The sequence below is a fragment of the Oculina patagonica genome, chromosome 4 (genome assembly GCF_052425735.1).
Source record: "Oculina patagonica isolate OP01 chromosome 4, crgOcupat, whole genome shotgun sequence".
NCBI classification, from domain to species: Eukaryota; Metazoa; Cnidaria; class Anthozoa; order Scleractinia; family Oculinidae; genus Oculina; species Oculina patagonica.
The window spans coordinates 57183928-57205076 of NC_135761.1; the positions used below are offsets into that span (position 1 = coordinate 57183928).

At 38.8% G+C, this 21149-nt stretch overlaps 1 protein-coding gene and 1 pseudogene across 3 annotated transcripts in view; both read left to right on the forward strand.

Moving 5' to 3' along the window:
- The window catches only part of LOC144650834 (NLR family CARD domain-containing protein 4-like), a 56638-nt gene extending 44598 nt beyond the window's left edge, over positions 1-12040 (forward strand). The window contains exons 3-11 of one of the 2 annotated variants that reach the window (XM_078510596.1): positions 19-158; positions 2191-2273; positions 3915-4017; positions 4388-4486; positions 4622-4712; positions 5214-5303; positions 5616-6272; positions 7004-7189; positions 8689-12040. In XM_078510596.1, coding sequence (XP_078366722.1) covers positions 19-158; positions 2191-2273; positions 3915-4017; positions 4388-4486; positions 4622-4712; positions 5214-5303; positions 5616-6272; positions 7004-7189; positions 8689-11408 — 4169 coding nt within the window. In that variant the 3' untranslated portion in view covers positions 11409-12040. The remainder of the gene's footprint in view (positions 1-18; positions 159-2190; positions 2274-3914; positions 4018-4387; positions 4487-4621; positions 4713-5213; positions 5304-5615; positions 6273-7003; positions 7190-8688) is intronic. The other variant, XM_078510597.1, reaches the window with a different exon arrangement.
- A 6760-nt stretch (positions 12041-18800) lies between these two features.
- Positions 18801-21149, forward strand: part of LOC144650835 (NLR family CARD domain-containing protein 4-like) — a 39756-nt pseudogene continuing 37407 nt past the window's right edge. The window contains exon 1 of the transcript XR_013570208.1: positions 18801-18894. The product of XR_013570208.1 is annotated as an NLR family CARD domain-containing protein 4-like (transcript). The remainder of the gene's footprint in view (positions 18895-21149) is intronic.

Below are 21149 nucleotides of genomic sequence, written 5' to 3' on the forward strand. Positions count from 1 at the left end.
GTTCTTCAGCATCTTTAGTAGCATCATCAGCTACTCCATTCACTTGGTATGCACCGGCCAGTTCTTCAGCATCTTTAGTTGGTGATTATTCACAGTCACCTGCGGCAGTGACATTTCTCACCAGACATGACTTTATAGACTTTCTCAAATGTAATGAGGTAAGGATTATTAAGGTCGCGGGGGACACCTTAGGCTCATCATTATGCATTTATTTAAAGCGTATGCACGAAGTTCAATGACTGACATCAAGAACTTTACGACGAGATATTTGCATAAGAAATATGAGCACGCGCGCGTGATTTGATGTGTTTGCGTCTGGAATTGTTTGTCTCTTTGAAAACGCATTGTTCTCATCATAAAAGCGTGGAATATAATTACCATAAATACCATTTTGAAAACGTTTTTTGATCGGGACACCTTCGGAAATCTCAAAGTTTGGACTTTTCCGACAATTTTGTGGCAGAGAATTCAGCGCGGATATAGAACTTCATGAGCTGCCACTGCAGAGAGGTAAACTAGGAATAATGTAGTGTGTCATAACAGAGGCGGAATTTTAAAAGAGCGATTTTAGAAAGAGGTAGAAGGCATTCAATTAAAATTTGCGCATTTAAACCGCCATAACTTGCTGGAAAACTTTAAATTAAAAAATCCGCTTCTGTTATGACACTCTAGAGATATTGACTGATTAGTTTTTGACAAGATCACAGTGTGCTGTCTCCTACTCGTTCTACAAACTCTGCCACGAAATCATGTTCTTCCCAATTTGGCAGTATCGTGGCTATAACATCGCCGTAGCCACAATCTACCAAATAAAAGATGACATACATAATGTTTTATCATTTCTTTATGTCTCCGTAAAATTTGAGCTTAATCGCATTCATAACAGCCGAGGAATAAGCGTTTTAAAAGATGCAGGTCAAGCAAAATTTCGCTTCATGAATTTATTCATGCTGTATATATATCCCCCGCGACCTTAATCGACAATGTGTTCTTGAGTGTAAATAATTATTTAGAGTTAATAATTTTAAAAAAATCCTGCATTTTGTTTGGTCAAAGATAACTGTTAAATCCTTCAAATATTGTGTTCCTCATGAAAATTTATTGTGCTTTATTCTTGATAAACAAAGCTGTTTTTACATGTGAGGTAAAAAAGCTATTACTAACAGTTGTAAGCGATATAATAAGAATTAAGAAAATGACAGCATGGGGTGATTAATTTAAGTATTCTGTATACTACAGTGTACATGTCAGGGATGTAGCTAAGAAAACACTTAGCCGGCTCATCAACAAGCCCAGCTGGCTTTTCTGGCCTTGACAGCTCTAAAAGGTTACCTTAGTCTTTGTTTTCATGTGAAATTTCAGCCGGATTCAAGTTCTCTTTTAGCCGGTGAAATTAGCCGGCAGCCGGCCCTTAGCTACAACTCTGCATGTTATTGTTAAATTAGATATACCATTGTGTGCTTGGCAATACTTCATGTGTCATTAGTTACCTTATTATGGGAAATTAACGCTAAATGAAATTAACGCGAATTTTTTAAATTCGTGTTAATTTAAGTCGCGGTAATTTTTGTTAACGTTAATTTCCGCGCCATTAATTAAGTGAAGCGTTAATTTCCGCGACCTTAATTTCCATTTTTTCACGCCAATTTCTTGATACACTCTAGACGTTCTAATCTCCTAGAAAAAGGCATTATTTCATTAGGGTGGAAATCTGCCGGATCACTGAAACTGCGAAGAACGCTAAAGTATCACAAACATTGTTTCCGTTTTGGGTTATACGCCTAGTGTTGATATCAACTTGTTCCTGTTGTCTTTAAAAGTGTTTTTCTTTGTGTACGCCGCGTTAATTTCCTTCATTTTGAAATGCTACCCCCTCTTTCGCGTTAATTTCCTTCATTGGGAAGTAATTTTTCCTTCGATTCGCGTTAATTTAAGTCGCGTTAATTTCAAATACCTTAATTAACACAAGCGTTATTTCTTTAATAAGGTAAGTTAGCAGACAGAACACTTTTATCATCAAGTTCTATACTTTTATAGCATTTTGTGAATTTCTTGTTTTTAACCAACCAGAGATGTTGCTGTAGATATGCCAGTAACCCCCGATTTCTGACTTAAACTTTGAGGAAAAAGGTGCGGCAACTAAACCAGTATATGGACACTAATATAAGGATTTGTTTCTTGTTGTGTTAGGTGGCAGCCTATAACTTTTTCCAAAACCAGGAGTTGTATCAGATAGTTTCTGAGATCAGACATAATCCAAGCCAGTTTGAACGGTAAATCAATTTATTTTGACTGATAATTGACTTTTTTCTTCTTAGTTAACATTTTAAAGAAAATATGATTCAACTTATAGTTACTCAGGGAGTTAGTAAAGTCAGCTGTTTTAGCATGAATTTAAAGAAGCTTTAAAACATTCCTTAGATCATGAGTAGGAAACATGACAGTTATGGTAAATTTTCTACCAGATCTTCTAATTTTTCTCATTTACACTGGTATCCCTTTAGCCTGCAGATCACCTCCTAGCTCTAGATCCTTAAAGCGTTTATAATTTTTAACGTTTTTGGCAATGTTCTATATGTTTCTTTGCAATTTTGAGCAAATTACCCCGCATTAGCCCCGCATTCATGTTTAGATGGCTCTCGTCCCAGGGCCGTCGGGGAATACGAATAAGGCCTATTATTAGTACTTCATCAGGAGAAAAAGTTGCGAGAAATAATAATAAATGATTACTAAAGGGTATAAATGCTTCTTCTCGTCCCCAAAGCCCACGATCCTTTTGGTCTGCGCCAGGGATCAAGACGTCTGGCCAGTCCTGATTTGTGAGCATGCGCAGAGTAATCTAAGATTTTCAGCCAATCAGATTTGTTAGATTTGACAGTGAGTGTGTGTATCGGAGACTTCCAGTTTTGGAGCTGGCTGCCAGAGGTCTTGATCCCTAGTGTAGACCAGAAGGATCATGGGGTCTGGGAACAAGAATGGTAATTGCTTTGATCTTGAGGCATATTTGCTAATACTATAAAAAATGTATGGTGATCAATTATGAGAATTTGTTTGTGGATATTGGCGCTTAAAGCTAAAGGGTAAAAAGATGATGAGGTTGAAAATGGGTTACTGACAACCTTGTTGAAAAATTTAAATTGAAGAAAAAGAAAAAACACTCTAGACTAGACGGGTTATAATTTTTAACAACCCAAAATTTCTTTGTGGAATTCCTGAGAGTTTAAAGACTTAAAACAATTCAATACTGGTACATAGTGGCCTAATGTAGTACTATAAGATAATGACAGAAGGCCAGGCAACAATTAACAAGGGTTGGAGGAGAGCGGGTATCATCTCCACCATCATGGATGGCCAGACAGATTTTCCTGACAAGAACCCATTTTCTGACATTTTCAATTAACTGACAGGCAGTGTTTTTATTCTAAAATAGATATTGTTTGTTAAGTTTCAAGGTACTCTGTTCTTCCAATTTCTGAAAACAATTCATATGTAATTGTATGTACATAGTGCATGGCCCTGTACTACTATAAAATAATGACAGAAGGCCAGGCAACAATTAACAATTGGGTTGGGAGGAGAGCAGGGATCATCTCCACCATCGTGGATGGCCAGACAGATTTCCCTGACAAGAACCCATTTTCTGACATTTTCAATTACCGGGTAACTGTTTTATTCTAAAATAGATATTGTTTGTTAAGTTTCAAGGTACTCTGTTCTTCCAATTTCTTGAAATCGCTAAATTTAATAGTCGCTAAATCTTTCTCAGAAAAATTAATTGCTAAATTTAGTAGCTGCTAAGTCAATGGTAATACCTTAAGATAGCACTTCATAAGAACAACAATATCCCTATAATAATTTTTGTAGCCTTTTATCCAATGATGTTTATTGGTTAACACTGCTGTCTTTTGTTCAAGGTATTGTCATCATGGGGAATTAGTCAGGTTTCTGAATCAGTTTGCTGACCCACAAATGAACTTGCCAGCTGGGTGGGAGAAAAGATTTGATGCAAAAGGACGGGTAAGCTGTTTCTTTGGAATCCTTTTTGTCTTGAAATAAGTTTTTCCAGTTGTAAATATGTATGTACATGTATTGTAATTCACAGTTTGTTAAAGCAGCCTGCATTGAACTAAAACATTAAATAGTTAGATTTTTTGTTTTCGTTTAGTAAGAGTGGTTTTGTGAATCAGACAGTCAATCACTATACAGAAAAATGTAATTTCATCAACTGCATGATTATCAGAAATAATTTATTAAAAAATGGTTGAATGCAAAACCAAAGTACACTGAATTACAAGAGTACTTTAGTGAATGAAGAAGCTCTCTGAGATACACATAACACCATTTTGGGCAAGGCATTCACTCATAAATGTTTTTCTTTGTGTTGTAGCTGTATTTCATTGACCTCAATTCAAGAACAACAACTTTTATTGATCCACGTCTTCCTGTGGGTGAGACTTTTCCAGGATGCAGTCACTCAGGAGTTGAGGTATAAAATTATCTTTTGCATCCATCACAAAAACATGCAAGAATAGATCATACTTTGTTGCTTTTATTTATTAAGCTAGCTGAGATTGATCTCGCTTGCAACTGTGTTTACAAGTTCTTTTAAAATATGATTCAGGCTTGCAGTGAGAATATTTCTTCACCCAGTCTTCCACCGCCAATGACAGTCCAAACTCAGTCAAACAGTGTCACTTCTTTCACGTCATTGAGTAAGTAGATACTTCATAGCTGGGGAGAAAACAGTTAACCTTAACTGAAATATATCTTTCAGTAAAGGTTATTTAGTTAGTATGTTAATGTACATGATTGTATAAAGTACATTGTAGCTGAAGTTCTCATACATATGATTTGAATTTAAAAATGTACCAGAATTATTGTCGTTGTTACCTTCACTTTAACCTGCCTTATTTTCCTAACAGACTGTCTTCAAAACGCACGAAATGCTGTTTCAGATAACCTATTTTTCATAATTTTGTGGGGCCCGATTATTGCACCCCACCCACTAGGCAAAATCCAGGTTATTGCCTGCAGGCTAACTGCACCACACTTATTTTGCAGACCTATTCCACCCCCTCCCCCTTGAAACATTCTGCAGCACATGTAAACTCTCATGAAAAAAAACATGACCCACCCCCCAATCTATGTCACCTGTCTTAGTAGGGAACAATGCATTTTAAAATTAAGAAAAGTTATAATCTTTTTTCTTACAGATAAATCAGCAGAGAGCAAAAGAAGATTGTCACCCAGCCAAAGTATCCCAGATCCTAAACAAGCCAAACTCATACTTGTGGACAAAGCAGGTTTATTTTTATTTTATGTATCTCTTGTGAATATAATGAAGTAAAACAAACAAACCAAACCAGAAAGAAAAACAAAAGAAATGCGTCAGTAGTGATTGCACTGCATTCAAATTGTATTTATCACAATCAACATTGCACTTGGGGGAAGGGGTGAGAACTTAGAAGACGCTTGAAATAGACCAGTATTATATGATAGTTTTGTGATATACCCTAATTTAAGGAACATTCCGCTTCCTGATGGTAACAATTTTTTTGTGTGTTAAAATGTCACTACAGTACGGTAACTTTACTGTATTTTCCTTCCGGGGACAGAAAATGAAACCAGTAAGGATAGTGGTACCCAGGACTTGAATGACAACCGGCCACCACGGCTCAGTTTTGAGGTCCCAAAGTCCAGGGATCTTCCTGGGAGGTTCAAGGACTGGAACGATGTTGAACTCCCGATCGATTTTCTGTTGTTGACAGTGGAGGATTGTGAATTCTTAGGATGCTTTTACTATCTTGAGAAACCCTTTAAGAGTTACTGCAGAGACATTGGTCCTGTGTACTTTGGCTTCATGGGTGATGGTAGCAACAAGAAATTAAAAATTGCATTAATAAAGTGCTCCAAAGGTTCTGCAGTTCCTGGTGGTTCTTTAACTGTTGTCAAAAATGCAGTCAGGGTGCTGAGACCCAAGGCTGTGTTTTCTGTTGGTGCCTGCAGTGGATTGAGTCGTGGAAAAGTCAAACTTGGAGATGTGGTTGTGTCTTCAAAGTTAACAACTCCTGTCTACAAAACTCCTGCGAGCAGAGATATTGGCCCCGTCATCAGACATGCAGCTGATGGCTGGAACGCACCTTTAGCAAACCCAGATGCTCTGGAAGTGAGAGTACACTGTGACGGTGAAGTGCTGAGTAGACCAGAGGCGGTTGGTGAGGACATAATTCAGCGATGCCCTGAAGCTCTTGCAGTTGAGTTGGAAGGCGAAGGTTAGAGTTTAAACTGATAGTTTGTCACACTGATGCATTGTTAAACATTCTCTGTGCTGTGAACTGAAAAGTAAATTCTTAACTGCTACCTTACAGTTCCAAAAGTATGGTCTTTTTAAAAGTAGCCATGAAATTAAAGGCTGTTTGAAAATCCAAAAGGAACAATGCTCTGAAATTAGCGACCTCAGACGTGACATGACTTGTTATAAAGAAACAATAGAAACAGCTGTCAGCAAGTTTTGACCAGGGTTTAGGAATCTAGAAGGATCTGTTTAAGAAACCGTTTCGCTTACAATAGTAATAGGGGAGCAAGGGTGGTGCAGTGGTGAGAGGGCTCGCCCCCGCCAATGTGGACCAGTTTCGATTCCGGCCTGGTACCATATGTAGGTTGGGTTTGTTGTTGGTTCTCGCTTTGCTCCATGGATTTTTCTCTGGAATCTCCAGTTTTCGTCCCTCCTGAAAATTCAACATTTCCAAATTCCAATTCGACCTCGATAGACGACCGGTATGAAGACCAGGTAGAGCTGAACTCTTTTTCCCCCCCCCCGGGGGGGGTGTAGCTTTTTCTGTAAATATATCAATTTTTTTAACCATTTTAGAAAAGGATGTTTATTATGAACCGTTTCGCCTGGAATAGTACTAGTAACCCTGTATAGAAAGTTTGTTTATTTATTTCCACATTCCCTGCCTATCATTCACCCGTATAATCACATTGTTCCATATGATAACAGGTGTTTTTGCAGCAGCCCACGACCTTAAGACAGAATGGGTTGTCGTTAAAGGCATCAAAGACTATGCAGATGGCAGTCAACCTTCAAGTGATGAGTGGGGAAGGTTTGCGAGTGTCATGGCGGCTTCTGTTGTGGCCAACATTCTGAGCGATCCTGTTGTATTTGAAGAATGGCCAAACTACCAAGGTAACACCCCTCGCCTTATTCTTCCGCTTCCCACGTTACTATTGCACGAACATTTAAAGGGACTGTGTCACGGATTTTAGCCAAATTTAGGACCATTTAATTTGTTGAAATATATAAATAGCCTCTTAAAACAGTGAAGAAACATTTCAATAACACACCAAATACAAAAGAAGGTACGGATGGCCAAAAGCGACGAAGATTGAAACGGATTGCGATACGAGTTTTTGAAATGTTGTTGAGCTGAACAGTTTTCAAAGTTAATATTGTTTACTTGTAACTTTCAATTATAGCGCCCAAGAGACACATTTGGTTGTAATGAAGCTATGGTTTTGTAATTTAGATCCATAGAAGTAATTTCTTTGTAAACATTAAGTTTCATGGCGAGTATTTGGCAAAACTTAATAAAAATAAACTTTAGTCAGCCTTGACACAGTCCCTTGCTATCTGATAAGTGGGTATTTAAGTGTAACATCATGTTTCAAACCGGATGTTCTTTTCGATTGTTAGTTTATTGCTTAGTTAACTCGCGCATGTTCCAGTTCAAGTTACGTTTTGAGGTACCGAAAAGGACAACCCGTTTGACTGTAACGTAACGTTTTGTTGTTCTTCCCAGTCTAGGCTGTGTTAGTGTCGATTTTTTTCCAAGCGAGAACGTGCGGGCGAGCAAATTAGGAAAACGCTGGGGAAGAAAGGACGTGGTGGAGAAAGGGGTTGAGGGTTCGTTCCACGCCATTTCCCCCTCCTCTACGTTTTTTTGCTCCTCAAGACGCGCTTGTTCGCTCGCTCCGTGCGCTCTGAAAGGAATCGGCTCCACTGCTATTTCCCACCATAAATGTTAAAAAAAAAAAAAAACACTATTTTCTCTACCAACGGTAGATATATTTTGAACGTATTTTTGATTTTATGTTTCAAAAAAAGTCCTAACATTTTTGGATCAGTAAAGGCTGCATAAACTTTCTTTAGCATATACACTATGAATAGTTTAGTCTGAAATGTCAGCCCGGGGTTGGGACGAGAGGACGGCTGACATTTCAGACTAAGAATATATTAGGTTGAAACGCTTTCCGGAATCAAGGAATACTGAAAAGCAATCCAAATTTTGTGTTGCTGCAGGAAACAGTTAATTTTCTCAGAACCTCAACGTTTGTTAAATGGTTACCCGGTGGACGAGTCATTTCAGTGATTTGCTATAGAATACAAGAGTGATGTATTCAATGTATTCAATGTGACAACGGCGGTCGTCTGTCAACAGTCGCGGGTTTCACCTCTGACGTTTATAGATTTTGCATTGTTGCTCGCTCAGAAACTTTTGTGGGAAGTAGTTTTATTGTTTGATGTCGTGTGAACTTCTTAGTACCCAATAAGAGCGCATGCTGTTGGGGAAAAATTCCAGCAATATAGCAATTCTATTTATAGCATATCAGTTCTAGTCTCTTTATCTTAACCGACGCTCGTTTCTTAAAGTCGTATTTTTTGTTGTTGTTTTTTACTCTGATTAGGCTCTACTCCAGTGAAAAGGTTCGATGTAAAAACCTGTCGAAGCAAACTTGCAGAGCATTACAAAAGAACCGCCACGGTGCCCACCTCTGTGTGGTCTAAAACATCTCCTGTGGACATTCATCAGATCTACACTCGACTGTCCTGGGTGAAAGAGGAACAAACCCCAGCTGGGTCATCACAGTCTGAACTGAGCCATTACACAGATGTGTTCACTGCAAACAAGAACGGTGTTGTACCAAAGAGGATACTCGTGCAAGGACAGACGGGGATTGGAAAGAGCACATTCGTCAAGAAACTGACTGTGGACTGGGCTGAACTTGATGACGTGAAGACGGGAGACAAACAGACAGACGTCCTGAAGCAGTTCGAGCTTTTGGTTGCCGTTAATCTCAAAGAGGTGTCCAAAACCCAAAACCTCAAAGATGTTGTAAGTCGCTCATCCGTTTTTCCACGGGAGGAGAAACATCTCATAGATAGCCTGCTTGATTACATCATCAAGAATCAAGAGAAAGTTCTGCTGGTGTTTGATGGTTACGATGAGTATCGCTGCGGCACCAACTCAGAAATCTACGAGATATTCAGAGGAAATGAACTGAGAAACTGTTGTGTCTTGATAACGACTCGAATTTCCAAAGCTGACGAGCTGCGAGGATTTAAAGACATACATGCTAAGATCACCGGCTTCAGTGAAGAGGATAGAAATGCCTTTGTAAGGAGAATGCTTGGTGGCGAAAAAGAAGCAATAGAGCTGGGGTGGCTTCTTGAACGGGAAAACCTGCAAGAGTTATCAAGAGTTCCGCTACTTCTTCTTTTCTTTTGCACTCTGTGGAAAAAGGGGAAGTTAAAGAGCTTTCCCGAAACCAAAACAAAATTGTTTTTGGCGATCGTCCAGTACGTTTTAGACCACAGTCAAAGGAAACGTTCTCCTGTTTGCTTTGGCAAAGTACAAGACTTCAAAGAGATCCTCGCTGAAATCGGAAAGGTGGCTTTAGAATGCCTTTTGAACGACGATCATGTGTTCGAGTATGATCAGTTGTCTGCTGCTATCCTTGGAGAAGAAAGTCTTATTATTGGCTTACTTCAAGTTACCGAGTACGCAGAAAATCTTCGACCAGCAGGGATGGTATCCTTTATTCACAAAAGTATTCAGGAGTTTTTAGCGGCGTGGTACATCACCTACAAATGTGTCCCTGAAGGAAATCTGGGTGGAATTGAACAGTTCGCCAACACCTTACAGGATTGTCAGGCCTGGGAGAATGTTTCTCAGTTCCTTTGTGGTTTGTCTGACGATGGAGCAGTGAAGGTTTTTCAGCACTTGACATCAGTCAGAATCTCTGACCCAACACTGGATTTATCAAAGACAATACCAGATGTAGAAAGCGAGACAGACGTACCACTGTGTGACGTCACTGTCAGGCAGAAGAGGTTCAGCGACTTGGTTTTCGATTCCTTTCGAGAAGTACAATCAAAAGCTCAGTTGGTGAGACATTGGTTAGATTGCACAGCTGGAGTTGTACTGGTTACCCCTGATAGACGATTCTCTGACCTAATACCAAAGCTGAAACATTTAAATCAAGTTGTTTTTTCTGAGGTTTTCTTCATTTGTTATTGTATTGGCCACACTGTTGGGGTGAGCAGCCAAATCTCAATAACGTATGAGTTGCTGGAGTTTCTTGATTGCTTACATGTGCCACTGAGAATAACTAAGAAGTCTGCAGGTTTCTTAATTGGAGATTTTTTGAGAACATTCAAACCTGTAGGATGCATATACTGTGCTTTTGATAGCATTCTTCATTTTCGTAATGACCAAAGTCAGTTTTACATAACGGAATTGTTCCTGGAGTGTGATAACCATGCGAGACTTTTTACTGAAACTATGATTCATATTTCTGTTCCTTCACTCGCATCAACTTTGTGTTCAAAGCAGTCTTGTTGCAATTTCTTACGATTTCTAAGGTGTTCTGGAATTATGAACGCACAGACATTGAAAGAACTTGGCGCAGTTGTCAGAAACTGTAAACATTTGAAAAGCATTCTATTTGGGCTGTGCAAGGACGGTATATGTGAACTCCTGGAACAAGTACAAAACACCAGTACGATCTCTTTGACGATTGGCTATCCCTCTCTCTCTTGTTTGTTGACATCAGCTGGAGCAGAGAGACTAGCTGGTGTGTTACCACGATTTAACAACATCACCGCTCTTAACCTTAAGGAAGTTGACTGCTGTGCTGCAGCAGTAAACAAACTGGTTTCTAGTATCACACACAAGAATCTTGAGGAACTGATACTGACTGACATAAGCCTGACTCCAGCAGCAGCTGCAGTGCTCGGTCGGTCACTTCCTGAAATTTCGTCCTTGCGATCACTCGGGTTAACTGGGGTGAATGGAAGCATTTTACAAGTGGAGGAAATGGAGGCGCTGTTTGGAGGATTCAACAAAACATTCCCAACTTTAAATCAGCTTCATCTCAATAATTTCAACGCGAGGGGTAGTCTTGCTCCACTTACCGAGCGGTTTCACTTCTTTCCCAACTTGACTTGGTTAGAACTTAACGATTTAAATATGGATGAACGTGACTTGCATGGTCTGCTGGAGAGCTTAAGATCCAGTCCTAATCTGTGGATGCTGAGCCTAGGCGGCAATCCACTGGGTGACAGAGACAGGGTAGAATCTATCGTGCAACAAGCACTGCCTCGGGTTGAACTTTGGTATTGGTAATACCAGGTTCATCCACTTAGCGAAGAAAGTACGCATGGATACTGGCAGAAGGACTGATTGTCTTCAGTGTCACGTGACTTGAACTGTTCGTGCCTGTACCACGTACAAAGACATTGCGTGACGTCATAGAATAACACTTGACAATAATACACGATAGCATTGTTTCTCGAGCTACTCGTGTAAATACTTTGAGCTACATTTCAGAATTTTATTTACAGCAATATAATCTTAATAACAAAGTTAAATTTTCACTTGAACAAGTTAAGAATTTTATTATTTAGTGCGGATCTGGCTTTGTATCAAACGCACAGCACGGTTTCTGTTGTCAAGTTATTTTTTGTGCGCTTAGCAGATCAGTGCACGAAGTAACAGCGAACGGTTTTATATTGAATCAACAGAATATTTTATGTTTTTTTGGAATTTAACGCTTGGGATTGAATTAACACGAAAACAGATTTCTTAACTAAAATCTCGCAAAGCGTTTCTCGTATTCACACTTTTAATTGACACAGTTTCACAGACGTTATTTGTTAAATACCAAGTACTGCAAAGATGAACAATAGTTTTGTAAAAATGTACATCAACAAAGTATTTTTATGAATAGAGAACATTGAAAATTAAACAGTTTATTACCGTTACTTTTCGCGTCCTTTAAATTCGAATCAGTTCCCTTTGTTATTTCGAGATACCTTAAAATTTAGATGTGGAAATATCCAGAAGAAGCAAAGTTTTGTGCTATTTTCAGGCCTTAAACGTTTTAAGGCTCACGTTGAATAATTCAGCGAATTAACCGTAAAGTAACGAGCCTTGTTTCTTTCGGATTTAATACCCTCACTACTACTTTCGCTACTAAAACTTGTACAGTAATTGCATGTGGAGCGATTCAACTGAACTTAGAATGTTTTGAATAAAATTTTAAGACATCAAGTATTTTCCTTTACAGAGAGAGAATACTGAAGATAAAACTAATTGAAAAGAAGTTATATCAGAATAGAATTATGTACGGATTGTTCTTAGGGCAAATAATTTTTTTGATTAACTGTTGTACTGATAATAGTTATTTCAAAGTTTCTGTATTAAAATTTTAGTTTCGTTTAGGCTCGCCACTTTCGGGGGGTCTTTACTTTCGGAACAAAGAAGTTAAACATTTGTCGTTTGTCGCAACTACGTTCGACTTACTGTATAAAGGATCAACCAACGCGTTCTTTTCGTCTGAAGTGGACAGAAATAACGACTGAAGATCGTGTGTGGAACTTTGGTCGATCTTTGCATGAGTCGAAGTAATTGGACTCACTCTGAACTGTAATGTATCAGTCAGTTGAAACCCCGGCCCCCCGACCCCCCTACCCCGGGACTTACTGGGGAATTTAACATTTACTAAGTGTTAAAACCCGGCTTATTTCCCCGCCCTAGGTGCATGGCGTCTGTTAAAACCCCCGCATAGCGGGGGCATCCGAATCGACTTTCAGGATCATTCAAGAAAAAAACGGACAAAAATCTTGATTTCGTTGCAGAAGTTGAAAAATCTATTTCTTTCGTTTATTGTCCATTTAACAATTGGTTCATGCTTTAGCGTGCTCCATCGAGTTATGGAGCACGCGGGAAGTTTGGAGAGCACGAAAGAAGCGTAGCTTCTTGAGTGCTCTCCAAACTTCCCAAGTGCTCCATAACTCGATGGAGCACAGCTAAAAGCATGAACATTGCCGGTGGAATTATGCATCAAAACCGGCCGCGGGAAAAAAACTGTGTTGTGCAGTGTGAGAACATAAACTTAGCGGTCAAGCAATAAATTACACATGTACAAGTTTACACTTTTGGAGCAGTTTTTGTCAAATGGCTGATAAATTGACTTAAGTTATTAAGTTTATACGGTGGCAGAGCGAAGGGAAAAAATGAACAGCAAATACTGCTGTTGATTCTGAGGTTAGTTTTCGCTGAATTAAAATTAAAATGTTTACTCCCGTGTGGAAGAAAATTAAAACAAAACAACCTCGAACAGCCGAACAGATTCCAAGGGTTAAACGAATCAAAGAATTCTTTTCCATGCTTAGTTTAAGTATTTTTGTGGATCGATTTTATTTGTAATTGATGTAAGTAAACATTTATTTTTAAAAACGGTAGTTGAATGAAGGGCCCGAGTATATTTTTCCCGAGCGGCAAAATCACAACAGAGTCGTAGACGCTTTGGTGCAATGCTTAAAACGTGAAAACTTTCGTCAGGCAGCTAGTTTTTATTGCCATCGAGCTGTTGTCATTCATGGCTGGCCCATTCTTTCACGTTAGGGCCGTGAAAAAATTATTTTCGTCCTTCGAGACTCGCACGTTAGTTGTTGTTTGAATGAAGAAAAGCACACAAACAACTTTGACGGCAAGATCGAATTTATTTTCTCTTTCGCTCTCCGTCTCGTAATAAGAAAAAGCTTACCTTGTAGCTCGTATCCTTGGAAAATATTGAAAGGACTCACTTTTCATATTCCGAAGATAAGAAGGCGTACGGGCACCTTCGGACCTGGGGGGGGGGGGGGGGGGGGGGGGGGGGGGGGGGGGCGGAGACCTTATTGCCCGAAAAAAAAAATGGCATGGGTTGAAAGCCGAATAAAGAGGCATGTACCTGCTTGCTTAAAGGAAACGATAGTTCTTTAATTAATTTTGTGGCGTTGCCCGAAGGTGTCAATGCACTGAATCCTTTTTCTGCAGAAATATTTTATTTATTCACTCTAGTTCAGCAAAAATTAAAGTACTTTTGGGGAGCCAATTTACATTGTTTGCAAAAGCGTGTGAAAAATTCAGGGATGAATGGGTTAAAACATTTCGTTGAACGTTTTGACCTAGTCCTGAGAACTTAACATTTGAGTCAAAAGCATTAGCGTCATCACACTGGAGCCACCGTGCGCAAACGCTCAAGCTATGGAAAAGCTGATTGCGACTGAATCAGACTGAAGGGCCACGCAGAATTTGCGAGAAAAATCGAACATGATTATAGCAATTTGCAAGAAGAAACGAAAGCAGATGAATGAGAAATTTGGACTTTTGAACCACAAACTTCGGTATATATACTTTTTCTGTTGATGTAACCCGTTTTGAACGTAATGCTGAGATTTTTCGGCTTATTTTCTATTTTTTCTCTAGGCGTGTTGCCCGAATTCTAAGCATTTTGCCCGAAAAATTTCGGCACTGGGGGGGGCTGCAGCCCCCCCCCCCCCGCCTCGTACACCTATGATAAGATGTCATCTCTTTCGCAAAACACAGCGTATGAGCTTTACTCAGTGAGATTTTCACTCGTCGATTACGTCATCAGCGTGCTCCATCGGGATTTTGAGCACGCTTACGTATACTGAATTTGATTGCTCGGCTCTGCTAGCTATGTTATAAATATAGTTATGAGGTCGATGAGTAGATGATGTAGTTTGTTTCCGCCAAAAACCTACTAAAAAATTGTTTGTCGTTATCTGAGACACAAATTTGTCAAATTTAAAACCCGAAATTATATATAATTAGCCATTATAAAGACGCGTGCCGGAAGACCCATAATATCGGGGTGTGATTGCAATTGCCCTGAAGAACGTATTTCAGCTTTTGTTGACCGTCTACTTCAGCCGATAGCACAGCGACAAGCTTCGTGCGACAACTTTGATAACTTCATTAAGAAGATCATACTGCCATGCTTAAACAGCCTAAAAAAAGCTTTCCTTGTCTCATTTACACTGTATGCGAAGCATGCGAAGAATTTCATCAAGGAAACCCCCCCGTACCTAACAGGTTTGATCTTTCAAGAAAGCTCGTTCCAATTCAATGATGAAGATTATCTTTACGCACATCAAACAGCCATGGCCGCAGTTTCTGCTGTCATCTTCACGGCCAAAATAGAAACGAAATACTCAGACAAGTAGCAATAAACCTATCCTTTGGAAACGATTTATTGACGACATCTTTTAAACTGATGTGGGACACAATAAGAGACAAAATAGAAGAATTCTTCTAAAGGTAACAGCTTTCAGTCCTTTCACCCTACGATAAAGTACATTGCTGAAATCTCAGAAACAAAAACTACTTTCTTGGAGACGATAGTGTACAGAGGTGGCATTTTTTTTTTATCGTGCGAACTCATTAAATACAAACCCAGACGTCACGAAAGGCTTTGTCATTAGGAAGAAGCGTGGACACTTCTTAGAACGGATTCCTCAGAACGAAGATTTTGAGAAAAGCATTTAGTCCTTCATGTTAAATCCCGGCTGCCCTCCCCGCTTCAGGTGATCGCGTTCTGTTAAATCACAGCTCCACGGCCCCGATCTACGGACATTTTGTTAAAACCACCGCCCACTGGGGCCAACGCGCTGTTGAAGTCCGTTTAATCCCGGCTTTGGACGCGTTAAATCCCCGCTAAGTCCCGGGTGTCGGGGGCCGGTCTTTCAATTGACTGATGTATAATTAGGTTCGACTCGCAAGAAGTTCGATATGTTCGACCCCATGCAGCTTGAGTCAGATAAATAATACTTGAAGGATTTTCCCGTGTTGGGAAGCTATATTTGTTTTCAATTTCATGTTGATAGTTGTTTTTGAGTTTTTCGCCGACGTTCACTTGCCTTTACGAACAAATCTGTGATGGAAATCAGCAAACACTATTGCATGGTTACCAGCTGTACATCCGCATCCCTCACGTTTGAACGAGAAAACTTTTTGCATGGTATAAGATTGCAGAATTTGAATATTTCAGAAATAAAGTTTAGGAAATTATTTGACATCTAAATCGCGCAGAAAAACTGAACAGTGGATGGTTGTTCTTCACCCAATTTTAGCATTTTGTCTTTGAATGGATTTTCCTCGCCCGGGGGGGGGGGGGGGTATACTCCTTGTAAATGACGGGGATGATCGAAGGAATTTTTTGGGTTTGAAATTTTCGATTCTGGGATTTTTTGGGGCTGGAAAATTTTGGAAAGTATTTTTTGGGGTGGCTTGATTTAAATAAGGGATTTTTTGGGTATAAAAACGAACTAAAGTGCCTTTGCGCAGCCTTGGCGTATTTATTGTATTATGAATGAAGAAACACGAGCGTTCAATTTTTTATGATTTTCTTTGTGTTATATTATTGCCCCTCCTGGCAATTTAGGGGTAATTTGACAACGGATTTTTTGGGGGGTTATTTTTGGACCAGGGAGTTTTTTGGGTAACGGTCGGAAAACTTAGGGATTTTTTGGGTCCTGAGTTTTGCCTCCATTCGATCATCCCCGTCATTCAACAGGCGATTTCGTCTGATTCTTTGTACGTACTAAAAACATATATAGTATTCACAACATTAACATCAACTTTACTTCATCCTGTAACTCTTTGCAGTCGTCTGTTGAAGACTAAAAAACTCGAGTAACACCTTCCATAAAAGTGATTGGGGCTGATCGTCGTTTGGGGTTCAAATCGCTTGACGTGTTCAAACATAAAAAGATCTCCGTGATATTCCTGTACCTCTTAGGGTTAAGCGAGAAAAAAGAAGATCATTATACTAACGAGCTGACTAAAGTAGCCGGTGCACAGGCGCTCTTGAGGATACGGCGCGCAGGTTCTTTGCGCGTCTGGCCCGCTTACACGCTATTAAAGATAGTGGGCGGCTGTACAACAACAACAACACCTGAAATGTATCTACACTGACGAGGACTGTTAAGGTCGAAAGGCAAATTTGCTCTTTCAGCATTGAGGAAAAAAAGCAAAATCAAAAACAAAAAACAAGGGTACTGACAACCCGAAATAACCATAAGGTTAACAATGCCAGGTTGTCAGTAGGCTAAACCTTGTCAAAGTACCTTTTGATGTAAAGTTTCTCCCAAGTGAAGTGAACATTAATTCAAGCCAGTCACTGTTTCAACAATGCCAGGTTGTCAGTAGGCTAAACCTTGTCAAAGTACCTTTTGATGTTAAGTTTCTCCCAAGTGAAGTGAACATTAATTCAAGCCAGTCACTGTTTTTTTTAGTCTAAAGTTATGTACAAACCAGGCTAGACGGAAAATAACAGTGATCTGGGGTGGTGGTGGTGGGGGGGGGGGGGTAGGGATGGGGGCCGATGTGGTAAAACCATTGGATAGATAATTCATTCAAAACGCCCCAAGACAACAAAACGCCCCCTTGAGAGCGTTTAGGAAATAACTAATTCACGTAAAAAATAACCTCCCGCAAGAAAAAAAAACTGGTTATATATTTCTAGTTCTTAAATCGTGCCATACCAAAAGGTTTTAAGGTTACTTTTATCAACGGCTACTAATGTTAGCGATTTTTTTCTAAGAACTTTTTTAGCGAGTACAAGTTTACATTTTGCATCAGATTGAGAGATTTTCCGAAAATTAAAAAAAAAAAATGAGCGATATCGTGTCAGCCAGGTTTTGATGAACAATAATAATTTATTAAATTATTCCCATATCTGTACATGGTACTGTTACTCAGGTCCCACAACACCACAATAACGCTTAGCATTTCAAAACATTGTATTCGCTGAACAACTCGTACATCGATCACGCACTTCCGTTTACGGCTAATGGCTTCACATTTCCGGTAAAACAACATATTACTAAGGGACGGACCATTATTTTCTTGGAGGGGGGGGGGGATGAAAAATTTTCCTCTGCAAACTTTTTTTTTAGTTTATGCACCTCTGCAAACAATTTTTTTCGAAATTCTTACTATTTTTTGTTATACATATCGTGTTTGCAAACAATTTATTTTGTCTTTCCAGGCCCTACAAACAATTTTTTTCAATATTTTTCATCCCACCCCTCCAAAAAAATAATGATCCGTTCCTAAATAATTTACATTGTATCGAGTAGAGAACTTATAATAATATCGCTAAGATGGAAATAAATGATCAGTAAAAGAGCAAAGCTACTTGAAATTGAATGAACGATATCATCGTCTAGAAAAACACGGTTTACTGAAAATGTCAGAAAATGGATCCTTGTCAGGGAAATTTATAGTCTTGCCGTCCACGATGGCGGCAATTCTGGCTTCCTTTCAACCCTCCTTAATTGTGCCCGGCCTTTTGACGTTGTCTTTTAGCTGCACAGGCCACTTTAATTTATTTAATTTTGTTCTCCTTTGGGAGGCGGATACTTAATAGGCCTTATTCGTATTCTCGGTATTGGACTGGTACTAGCTTGCAATGGAGGCCCATGCGGGAAATCTTTTCAAATGCAAATAACATGAAACTGTTTTTAATGATATTCCCCCGCATGAGCCTCCATTGCAAGCTAGTTCCAGTCCAATACCGAGAATACGAATAACGCATATTTAACCGCGGGTGCCGGGGTGTTTTTGGGAGCTGTAATGACTGGTACATCTAAGACTATTTGTGTGCCTATACATGAAGTCCCTAACATATTAGGCGTTGGGACTGGAGCGAGAATATAACTGTGAAGAGTTTGCCTGCTTTGTCTCTTGTTTGCGTTTGATGGTTTGCAAGAAAACACTTCAATTAACCTGTTGTTTTATGAAGTTCTAAAGCTTCCAGGTATGTTTAAATTTACGAACTACAACTAAAAAACCGGCTTTAACTTTAAGATGAAGTAGCGCTTTTCAGTGCAAAAAGCTGAAGACGAAAGCTACAAATCACTTCCGGAAACAGCTCAATCACTTTCGGTTTGTTTTTTGTCACTTTATATTTGCTGTAAGCTTCTGAAGCAAATTAAGGCCAAGTTCAAAAACTTTGTTAGGCAATAATAGTTTATTTGATATATCTCAGGCACTAACAATGACCATGGAACGAAATTAAGCACTTCCTACAAATTGCTGAATCAGCAAGTGGCAAAGAATTTTTGGTTTTTAGCTAAAATCTGTGCAAAACCCTTATATAAAACAACATAACAATACAGTTGCTATAGACAGGCTACAACGAGCATTAATTTAAGTGTCCTGGTTCATTTGTGTTGACGTTTGAACGTTGTTTTCGATAATAATATTGTTGATCTTTATTTTCTCTTGATTTATTTGCTTTTTATACAATTTACTGAGATAATTCTGGTGTGCTGATTTGTTAAAAGTTATGATCGACAAGAGTATAGATCATGAAATTGACATAAAAATAAGTGAAAGTAATATACATAAAAATAAGCGATAGAAATATATGACATGTCAAAACGTCATATATTACTTTCGCTTATTTTTGTATTGAAAATTTTCCCCTCAAGTTTTACTTAATATTTGAAATTGACATAACCTGTAAATAATGCAACATGAGGCAAATTTGGAAAAACTTGAGAAACCCTCCTGAATTTCTAACAGAAACCAGTGAGTTGAGCAAGTTGTGAAAAGTCAGCTGGAAAATTTAGAACAAAATTCCTTGGCTTCAAGTAAAAGAAATTCAATCTCTCAAGCTGACACACTTGCACATTATTTATTTCGTACTGATTTCCATCTAATCTGCTGATACATTTTTCCATTTTTTGTTGTATAAAACAAATTAACCAAATGGTCGACACTTATGGACCGTAGAAATGATGACATAAAAATGTTCAAACCTTTGCAGTGAAAACCACATGCCTAAGGGCTTGTGGTTCCATTTTTTGGGTAGGAAAATTTGGCTAGTAGTTTTTTGGGTGGCTTCATTTAAGTACGATTTTTTTGGTGTTAAAAACAATCTAAAGATTCGTGGTAGTGCCTTGGCTGCATAGTTCTGTGAATGAACTACAAACATTGGACGTGTTTCTAATGTTTTTCTTTTTGTTATATCTTCAGATCATTCCCCCTTTCTAAAAAAACTAATGGGTCAGAAATTTGGCATTGGATTTTTTTGGGGGTTGATTTTTGGTCCAGGGATTTTTGTGGGTTTGTTTAAAGCCCTATGGATTTTTTTTGGGTCACGAGTTTTGCCCCCATTCGATCAACCTTGTCATGTTACATCCTGAGTACCCCCCCCCCCCCCTTGATTTTTGTCTGAGCTAGTCTGTGCAAATATAGTATAAGTCTTGGGTTTAACATTTTTCAAACCAGTTTGATTGTATGATAAATTTTTACCACTGATACATTTAAACCACAACTTATCTACATGTATTCTTTCCCAGTCCTAAAGGTGTCAACACCACTGCTTTAACCCTACATGGACAATAGCAGGGTGAATCAGACAACAGGCGAGTCATCTGCCAGTGACCACTCAGGAACTGCGTCATGCCGACCTTGTAATCTACCAGCAACATCAGCTGTTTTTTCTTCATTACAAGTAGCATCATCAGCTACTCCATTCACTTGGCGTGCACCGGCCAGTTCTTCAGCATCTTTAGTTGGTGATTATTCACAGTCACCTGCGGCAGTGACATTTCTCACCAGACATGACTTCATAGACTTTCTCAAAAGTAATGAGGTAAGAATTATCAATTGACAATGTGTTCTTGAGTGTAAATAATTATTTAGAGTTAATAATTTTTATTTTTAAAAAACCCTGCATTTTGTTTGGTCAAAGCTACATGTAACTGTTAAATCCATCAAATATTGTACTTCTCATGAAAATTTACTGTGCTTTATTCTTGATAAACAATTGAGCTTTTTTTACATGTGAGGCAAAAAAGCTATTACTAACAGTTGTTTACAGTTAGCAATTGTTAGATTAGATACCTTATTACATGAAATTTTCGCGACACTTAAATTTCATGATTTTGCGAAAATGTTATATTTTGAATCATTTTTAATTTCGCGTTTTTGAGTAGACACAATTTACATTTTCTTGGCAATATTATTTTACATCCTCTTAAATGAAATAAAAACAACTTCATT